This window comes from Micromesistius poutassou (genome assembly GCF_964030765.1).
Source record: "Micromesistius poutassou genome assembly, chromosome: 23".
NCBI classification, from domain to species: domain Eukaryota; kingdom Metazoa; phylum Chordata; class Actinopteri; order Gadiformes; family Gadidae; genus Micromesistius; species Micromesistius poutassou.
Window position 1 is genome coordinate 4,871,364 of NC_140293.1, and position 10,441 is coordinate 4,881,804.

The window sequence follows — 10,441 nt, forward strand, 5'->3', positions numbered from 1 at the left end:
TCTCTCTCTCTCTCTCCTCTCTCTCTCTCTCTCTCTCTCTCCTCTCACTCTCTCTCTCTCTCTCTCTCTCTCTCTCTCCAGTTTGTCAAGTGTGGGTTTGCCGGCTCCAACTTCCCAGAACACATCTTCCCTGCTATGGTCGGCCGTCCCCTCATCCGCTCCAACACTAAAGTCGGGAACATTGAGATCAAGGTGGGTTGTTAAAGGTCTGAGGTTCCACGGAATAGAAGTTGTCAAGTGAACTGAAAAAAAGATATCAATTAATAAGAATATTTTTTGGATCAAATGAAAACTATATGTACAATTCAAGTTCAGCATCATGAGCTTTACATTTGAATGAAAAGATGCATTCAGATAAGGGGAAGGCTTCTGTGGAGGCCAAGAACACTAACACTACTACATCTTAAGATAAGATAATGTTATTGAGCTCAGATGAGTATTTCAGGGTCCTTTTCGATATAAAACAAACAAGTCCAACAATTAACCAATATATCAATATCCTCATCAGTTACAAACCTAGAGTTAATCCAGCTTTGGTTTGGACCTAACATCAGCAGACATGTATTTACGTTAATGTTGGGCAGATCAGTGTGGCTCGTAGTGTCCACTTAAGGTCAAGGTTTATTGGTCAAATGTCAGAATGATCGACCATCAAATCCGTCTTAGCGGCCCCGAACCGGTTCGGGATTTCCGATGCAATCCTACGACGCGTTCTCAACACGTGTCATGTTTCGTTGAGACACGGGAGGGGGAGAAAATACGGAGAAGGAAAAAGTCCCCTTTAAATCCCCACTATCGTCGCGGTGTACAGACTACCAAAGCCGGCAGAGTTCGGCTCTGACTGGATCGCTGCCCCCACCCTTCCCTTCATGACCCACCCCCCCACCCCGCTGTCACCTTTTAACACCTCTCATCTCTGAGCCGGTGTGGGCGTAAGGGTCTTAGAACGGGTCAATCTGATTGGACACCTGCAGGCCATCCCTAAGCCCAGGTTACGGTCAGATTGGTGACTGACCCTGACGCCCTGATCCTTAAGTACTGAGGAGAGGGGGGGGTTGTCGCTCATTAGGGGGGAAACCCCCCCCCCCCCCCCTCGCCCTCCCCGTCCCCACGTACTGCCCGGTCATGTAGCCGATCCTGTGTGTATCTGGGGGGCAGGATATCGGGGGGGGGTTCCACTCCCAGCACCACGGTACCGGGGTTCGATCTCCCGAAATGTCCACGAGCGCGTCCTAGAGCGCGATGCCTGACCCCTATCCGCCCCCCTCATGGCTTCCTGGAAATCGCTCTAAGATGCTTTGGGCGGCTCACCGGGGTGCAGCGCGTCGGACCGTGAAGGCTCTGTCCTTACGGCAGCCGCCCCCCGGGTTCGATTCTGGCCCGTGGTCGTCATTTGCTGCATGTCCTCCCCCCTCTCTCCCAAAGCGTGTCAAGATGCTTCCAGCAGACGCGTCTGCTTAAAAGACTAAGCAGCGATCAGCATCAGACCTGGTTTCGTGGTAAAGTGGTTACAAACTAAATGTTAATGCAATTGAACAAACAACTTGTGATGCCCGGGCCACCTGGCCTGAGCCCCTTCACCGGTTACAAAGAGGGCTTTCAGAAAAAGACTGACTGACCTAAACTACAGCATCTCTGGTCTGCACCGCTTATCAAAAGAAGCAACACCATGCTTACATCTCCGGGGCCTTTATGTACCCAACACGTAGAAAAATACCATCAACATTGAAAACTATTTGGTCAAGAAGTTTTTTTTGGGCATCCACCACCTCAGCGTAGGAATGTTCTAGAAATGACCCGTGTCCCGCCCCCCCCCCCCACCCCCCCTACCTCCCCCAGGACCTGATGGTGGGCGACGAGGCCAGCGAGTGCCGCTCCATGCTGGAGGTGACCTACCCCATGGACAACGGCATGGTGCGCTCCTGGGAGGACATGATCCACATCTGGGACTACACCTTCGGCCCCGGGCGCCTCGACATCAACCCGCCCGACTGCAAGGTAAGGAGCTGCTGCTGCTGCTGCTCCTCCTCCTCCTCCACCCTGTATGTGCCGCTGTGGAACCCAAACAGGCTGGCTGAAGACCCTACTGGAGGTGATATTTCTTTTCGTAGGATAAGTCTGGGATTCTCGCCTCTGATTGGTTAGAAGGGCTCTCCTTTAGATCGTGTTTTGATTAGTCCTGGCTGTTTGTGGGAGGTTAGGGTTAGGGTTATGGTTAACACTTACCCAAACCCTAACCCTAACCATAACCAATCGGAGGAGAGCCATTCTAACCAATCAGAGGTGAGAATCCCAGACTCATCCTACGAAAAAAAATATTGCCTACTGGAGTGGTTCTGCCCCATCCCTGAGGAGAAGTTCTGTTATCTTAAAGGGCCGGTACCAGTGGTTTGTTTTTAGCTGATGTTGGATTGAGGAAGTGATTTCTCCCTGGGCGAAATAACAACGGTCGTCTGACAGAGTTCTTTCAGAGTTCTTCTTTCTTCTGCAGTGCTACTGAAGCTATTTGGTGGCTCTTTAAATAACATGAATATGTTCAACGTGAATGTCAAGCTATTTGAGAATCATTGAATCAAGCTAGGCCCAGTCTCCTGCCATGGATGTGTTGGTACTGGTTTGCGCATTTTCTTTAACCTTCATATTTATTTCAACGTTGGATGAAGAAAAGGGGGCATAATTAACAGAATACAAATCAAAATATAGATATGTATCAAAATCTCAACCGACCAGATTTCAAACACCGGTGAGTGCCATTCCTATAACCACCACGTGGAGGCGCCACTGAGAAACAGAACAGACTAAGTCCCAGCAACAACAAAGCATGGTGTCAGGCTGCTAGTCTAAGGCTGAGTCCACTCCGCCCTCCTCCAACAGGTGCTGCTGACGGAGCCCCCCATGAACCCCACCAAGAACCGGCAGAAGATCGCCGAGGTCATGTTCGAGACGTACGGGTTCCACGGCATCTACGTGGCCATCCAGGCCGTGCTGACCCTCTACGCTCAGGGTAAGCTCCCCCCCCGCTCTGTCCCTGTCCTTCATCACGCGTCTTCTGTAACCCGGTCCTGGGAAGAACCAAACGGTATGAACTCACGTTATTGAGCCACAGGCCCTTTTCACCGCAGTGATTCATAGCCACTTCAGACACGCCTCCCTGCTCCTTCAGACTACCTGCTCCTTGGCGGTGCTGCATCTGCAGCCGCTCTCATCCGGGGAGATTTCATGGTGACTTCTGATGTCATTACGGAGCAGGTTCGGATTGGTTAGGGTGAGTTAGGGTATCTGGCTCAAGGATGCCTTCAGGTTAGGCGGCATGGAACCGGGCCTAACATCTCCCACGCTGTCCTGCGCCCAACGTTTAGAGCAGGGGTGGGGAACGTACGGCCCCGCGGAGGCAAGGGCAAAACAAACATATTAAATAAAATGTTAACAAAGCATATAGCCTAGCCTACAATATAGTTGTAGTAGTAAAAAGGTTAATTTCCTTTTTGTTTACTTTGGAATGTTGAGGGTCACATTGGGGTAGCCTAAACAAGTCGCAGTGTCATTTCTAAATCTAACCGTTGACGGCTAGCATGGCATCCGCCCAGAAACGAAAGGTTGATAATGAATGTCCTGTTTTCCAAGAAAAATGGACCGATGATTACTTCTTTGTTGAAGTAAAGGGCAGGCCTGTTTGCCTTGTGTGTGGAAAATCGCTCGCTGTAATGAAAAACCAAAAAACCAACCTGGACCGTCATTACAGTACGCAAGGACAAAATAAACGCACTTAAGCAAAGTTTGGGTGCCCAACAAGCAGCTTTCACCAGACCAAATTGACAGAGAAAACGTTGCGCATGCAAGTTATGCGGTGAGTGAGTCATTTTTATAGGCCTAAAAAAAGTGCAAGTTACAAAAATTTAAACGGCCCTTGATGTCAAAAAAGGTTCTCCACCGCTGGTTTAGAGAGAGCACAGAGGTTGTGGTGGAGGAGTGGTTACCTGCTTGTGCACATGTACACACATCAGGCGGGTAGTACTAGGTGTTAAAGTAAGGACTTTGGACAGCAGATTCAGGAGCCTCAGAAAAAATGTCTGCACTTTGAAAGCACTTTAATGTGTGATATCTACCGCAACCGCTTACACAACCGCTAATCAAAAAGGAAATGACTAAACCGGTATTTCTGATCCCTAAAGCTACTCTGTTTGTTTGTTTTGATAACTGGGTTGTGCAGCACTAAAACTAAAAGTGTGTAAAAATGACTGGAATCAATGCCCATGTAAAACGGAGGGTCGGGTTGTGTTTGTGGGCTCAGGTCTGCTCACGGGCGTGGTGGTGGACTCGGGGGACGGGGTGACCCACATCTGTCCCGTGTACGAGGGCTTCTCCCTGCCCCATCTCACCCGCAGGCTGGACATCGCCGGACGGGACATCACGCGCTACCTGATCAAGGTGAGTCCGGTCGCACGCACAAACCCACGCACACATGCACGGGTTTTAAATCGGTCCGGTATTTTTATCTAAAGGTTTCGTACAAATATGTGACACTCTTTAGGTTACTTTATATTTTGTATTTGAGTGTTACGACACCCGTTGACATTTTGAATACTCCCAGTCTCACTTCTAAGCCACCTTGGATACAAAGTGTCTGTGGAACGACATCTAATGTCACTTCGCTTAAGACTTAATTACTCAGTCAACACAGCAGCAGAGGTGGTGAACCAGGGCTCTACCGCCATGATATTAAACCCTGCACTCGCACTACTGGGGAACCAAGGGCCTCAACAACAGAGATATATAACCCCAAGCATAACCCCACCCCCCTCTCTCCCCAACACCACCTCCTCCTCCTCCTCCACCACCACCACTACTACCTCCTCCTCCACCTCCACCACCTCCTCCTCCACCACCACCTCCTCCTCCTCCTCCTCCTCCAGCTCCTGCTGCTGCGGGGCTACGCCTTCAACCACACGGCCGACTTTGAGACAGTGCGCATGCTGAAGGAGAAGCTGTGCTACGTGGGCTACAACATCGAGCAGGAGCAGCGGCTGGCCAACGAGACCACCGTGTTGGTGGAGACCTTCACGGTACCACGCACACATGCACACACCCTCCCTCCATTGGAATGTATACAAACACACACACACACAAATATTTTCTGTTCAAACCAATTCCAACTATTTCAACAAAAAGCTAATGTCAAGCGTCAAACATACTAGTAACATTAATGGCAGTATTAATACCAGTAGTATTGATATGAACATACACAAAGGCCTCTGAGCCGTCTCAAAGGAGCAGATAATGTAGATGATTACCTATTACACACCGTCCAGTCAAACCCATTGATAAGGCCGGCTGATGATCGGGTCATCAGCCAATGGTATCCATCCATCCGCCCTCCACACTGGACCCTGTAACATGATGCACACAACAACAGTCTGACCCCGACCCTGATGTTCCCCCCCCCCCCCCCGGGGTGCAGCTCCCAGACGGGCGGCAGGTGAAGGTGGGCGGGGAGCGCTTCGGAGCCCCCGAGGCCCTCTTCCAGCCCCACCTCATCAACGTGGAGGGGGCGGGCGTGGCCGAGCTGCTCTTCAACACCATCCAGGCCGCCGACATCGACCTCAGGTGAGTCTGCGGTCCGACACAAGAGTCCTCGTTGTGATTGGTTGATTGGTTGATTGGGTGTGAATGTGATTGGTTGACAGGGCGCCGTCCTGCTCAGCCGTGTTCTACTGTGGGAGAACCGCAACCTTGTTTCCCCGCTGATGAAAATCATGGAAAAGTTTGACCGATTATGTATTTGGTCCGGGATTTCGGTTCGGCACGGGTCAGATTCTGGAAAGTTACGTCAATGGGTCCGACGTTTTGTGTGAGGTGGAAGCCTTACACTTTAAGTGTGTGTGGAAGGCGGAGATAGAGACATACAGGGATTAATAAGGTCTAGGCCGCTGTTGTTGTCATGTGATGATCGTGTATATCATGTCTGGCTCCCACACTAGTAGAACAAATGAAAATGAAAAAAAAAAAATGGTATGATCTAGCACTTTAAGCAGTTTGCTTATTTGATACATTTTATTGTAAGTTGCTTTGAACAAAAGCTTAATAGAAACACTTTATAGAATCTCAAAAGTCTTGGGCTTGTGTTTCTGTCGATGAGCAGTCAGATTAAGGAAGTTGAATGTTTCTGAGCTTGACTCTGACTTCCTCTTCCTGTTTGATCCCACCACAGAAACTGTCTTTCAGCTTCTGCTGTCGCTGCAGCAATGCTGACATCTTAAGTCCCCTCATTCATTCACATTCACCTCATCTATGGCAGACGTAGGATTAAGTCGTAGGATTAAGTCAAATGTACCTGCTCAAATATTTCCAAAAAGAACGAAGAATATGTCCTTGTTGATAGCAATTCCTCGGGTGGTATTGAAACAGGAACGTGTTATGCAACTTGGCGAGAGAATGGAGATGTTTCTGTCTCTTAGCGGCTGAAGCAACAACTGTTGAGTCCTTTTCAACTCCCTCTGGCAAGGATACAAGCAGACCGATACGATTCACACCTAACAGCCATTGACAGACGGACACACACACACACATGTACACACACATAAATGTGCACGCACACACGCACACATAAATGTGCGCTCACACACACACACACACACAAACATACAAACACACAAACACAAAGGTGCACACACACACACACACACACAAGATACTGCAGACTTGCCATAACACAGATTACGTACAACTCAACCATACTAGTATGACATGATCGAAGCCACATCCTCCCCCTACCTCCCCCCTCTCCCCCTCCACAGGGCTGACTTCTACCGACACATCGTGCTGTCCGGGGGCACCACCATGTACCCGGGCCTGCCCTCCCGTCTGGAGAGGGAGATCAAACAGCTGTACCTGGAGCACGTGCTGGACGGAGACACGCAGAAGCTCTCGGTAAACACACGGGCGCCGCGCCGCTGGAGCCACTCACACAAACACACACACAGCGGGGGCGGGGCCGATGGAGGAAGGGGTTTGGGCGTGGGACCCCGGCCTCAGGGTGGAGATGCTAGAAGCGTGTTGAGATAGGGCTGGGCGATTAATCAAATTTTGATTTCGATTTCAGAGTGAAACGATCACCAAACTAATATAATCGAGTTGAAATGATAAAAAAAAATAATAATAAAATAATAATAATAGAAATTACAGAACAGCTGGATTCATATCTGGACTTTATTTTCTATTTGACCATTCTGTGTATATTTTTAAGGGGAAATTTCGAAGTTTCTCATTTACAAAGTGTTTTTTTTGGCGAGAAATTATGAATAAATGCATCATGTTTTCAAACTCAAAAATAATCGAGATTTCAGTATTGACCAAAATAATCGTGATTATGATTTTTTCCATAATCGAGCAGCCCTATGTTGAGATGGTAATGGGTTTAGACAACTTATGTTCTGGAATGATGGACAGGGAGTGTGTCGCCGTTTGCTGTTTTACACCGATGTTCGACGGGAGGAAATATGGGTTTTATTAGAGTTAAATATTATAAACATCGACGCAATACACACACACTTAATACTGCCTGTGTCAACAATAACAGTATTCCCCTTCTGACTCTCTCCATTGCAAAAATTTAATAAAACATATGCAACACACACACACACACTCTAAAGTTTCAATTAACAACCCCATTCTCTCCCTCTTATCCACGTTCCCCCTGCAGAAGTTTAAGATCCGCATCGAGGACCCGCCCAGACGTAAGCACATGGTGTTCATGGGCGGGGCGGTGCTGGCCAACATCATGAAGGACAAGGAGTCCTTCTGGATCAGCAAGGAGGAGTACATGGAGAAGGGCTCCAAAGTGTTGGACAAGCTGGCCGGGGGAGTCAAATAGACACAAACACACTTACAAAGACACACACACACACACACACTTACAAAGACACACACACACACACACACATTTACAAAGACACACACACACACACACACACACACACACACAAAGACACACACACACACACACACACACACACACACACACACACACACACACACACACATTTACAAAGACACACACACACATTTACAAAGAGACACACACACATTTACAAAGAGACACACAGTATTTTGGAAGGGCTAATGCATACAAGAGCCTTTGGTTTGTTTATGTCATGACGTTACTTCAAAACTGTTTCACTTTTGTGGGATGGAGCACCATATTGCTCTATTTATGGTATTTTGAGTCATAAACTGTTGAGTGGGTGAATCCTCCAAATAATGACTCATGGTTGTTAATAATGGATATTATTATCATTATTACACATACGATAATCATCGGTTATCAAACAAAAGCCCCAATGTTTTTGACTTATGCAGTTATTGTTTTTATGTTGATATTCTGCTCTATTCCTGGCAGCCACTGGAGTTTTTTTTGTGTATTTTTTAACGGTCCAATTATTTCAATAGGCTATTGAAAATAAAATCAATTATATCTAAATCACACCCCGAGTGCACAGAGTGAGCAAACCAGGACACACAGGACCGCGTTGTTATATTGTGCGCAAAACCAAAGCTTGATAAAATACACACAAACTCACACATCTCATCACGTTGTGTCTCGCACAACGCAACGTTGTTCCACTGTGCTCGGATTGAAAGCAAAACGCTGGTCGCTTTTTTGGTTTGAAGATGGACTCTTCCGGCCACTCGGAGAAAAGCTTTAAGGCCGCTTGATAACAAACAGACTCGATGTTTCATTCCCATGTCGAGGAATGACCGCATATGATGTCATCAGACCGGGACAGAAATCGGGATGAAACAACGTCATGAACAGATATTGCTGTTTTATTGTGATATTGATATTACATGACGATAATACATTGATGTGTTTTTTTTCCCCATTAAAAATAAATAGTGGGCATCTTAATGTTGGCATACAATCAACACATGCATCGCACTCTCTCTCTCACACACACACACACACACACACACACACACACACACAAACACACACACACACACACACACACACACACACACACACGCACAGACGCACGCACAGACATGCACACACTACATTCGCAGAAACTTCACGTGTACAAATAAAAAAAGCATGCACTTATATTTAAACCACATTATCGCTTTCATAAAGTCCCCCTGCACATTATAAATCTTTTTCAAATTACCTTTACTCCATACCGGACTTGATATCCGTCCTGTTACTATTTATACATTTGATTACTTCCGATATATACGGTGTTCATGGACGATGACGTCAAAGTCCGTGGGGTAAGTATGACTCGCGGCGCAGGCCAGCCAATGAGCTGGCAGCTTTGACGTTTACATTCAACCAATCACCATGAGGTAAGACACAGACCCGGTGTGTTGTCATTATTGGTAGCATTATTAATATCAATAAGTGATTAAGACATGGTCCTTCTCGGTGCTCTTGTCATAACAAGATTATTTTACAGTACGGGAAAAAAAAAAAAACTGCACAAAGTGGATCGCCATTCAGAAGAAGGTCAAAAACAGGATTGGGGGCGGGGGGGCGGGAGCAGACTGAATTCCCTGTAATTATCCCCGGGAACTTTCCCCATCCCGGCCTGATCCTGTGGGATTACCGCTCCGACCTTTTCCATTAGAGGGGGTCTGGGAGTGTGGACGGTTATTTTGGGGGGGGGGGGGGGGGGGGGGGGGGTGATTGAACTAATGCGTCCCCCGATGAGGGGATAGAGGCTGACTTCTCACTCAGCGTTCCTCCTCTTCCAGGACCATGGTTGGTGAGGCTGGCTTCCACTGGCACGCAGCCCCTGGCTTATTAATAAGCGCCGTATTAATAGTTAGAACACGCTCGCTTCCCGTTGGCTCACTGTCCAGCGCTCTCGCTATGCCTCGATAAGTTTACTTCTGTTATTTTATGCTTCTCTGCCAGCTGTCCGTCTGACTACAGTGGGATGATCTAGTGTTGTTAGGTAGTGTGTTTAAAAAAAAAAAAAAAAACATGTCAGAAAGCACATTGTTCCTCGTCGTGAGGTTAAGCCCATGGCATCGGTTCACACCCCTCGAACCTGCGTAACATAACCCCCGGTCAAGACCCAACACAATGCTGTGGATACACAAGATCTGAACGTACCCCTTCATCCCCCCTCCCCCGGAGTTTTATTGTGAAAGGACGGAGCCTCGCTGAGGTGGTCGAACGGAGCTCTCTCTCTCTCGTGCACACGCACAGACACGCACACACACACACACACAGACACACGAGGAACACGCTGCGTGTGTGTGTGTGTGTTGTGTTTCCAAGCAACTGGTCTATCTTGGAAACTCTCTTCGGGCTCCAGACCGCCTCCTCTCTCCTCGCGCTCGCTCTCGCTCTAATGATGCTCAGAATATCCTTTCAGAGCACATCTCGGGGTTCACGTCTCGGAGAACGGTATTTAACTCACTTCAACATGTAAGAGTA

General features: G+C 47.8%; 1 protein-coding gene across 1 annotated transcript; it reads left to right on the forward strand.

Moving 5' to 3' along the window:
- Window positions 1-86: 86 nt before the first annotated feature.
- On the forward strand, window positions 87-8,898 carry LOC311368395 (actin-related protein 2-A). The gene is made up of 8 exons (XM_084487198.1): window positions 87-192; window positions 1,840-1,998; window positions 2,875-3,004; window positions 4,292-4,428; window positions 4,914-5,063; window positions 5,459-5,604; window positions 6,795-6,927; window positions 7,700-8,898. The coding sequence occupies exons 1-8, from the start codon at window positions 136-138 to the stop codon at window positions 7,868-7,870; spliced, it is 1,083 nt and encodes a 360-aa protein (XP_084343324.1). The 5' UTR covers window positions 87-135; the 3' UTR covers window positions 7,871-8,898.
- The last annotated feature ends 1,543 nt before the right edge of the window (window positions 8,899-10,441 follow it).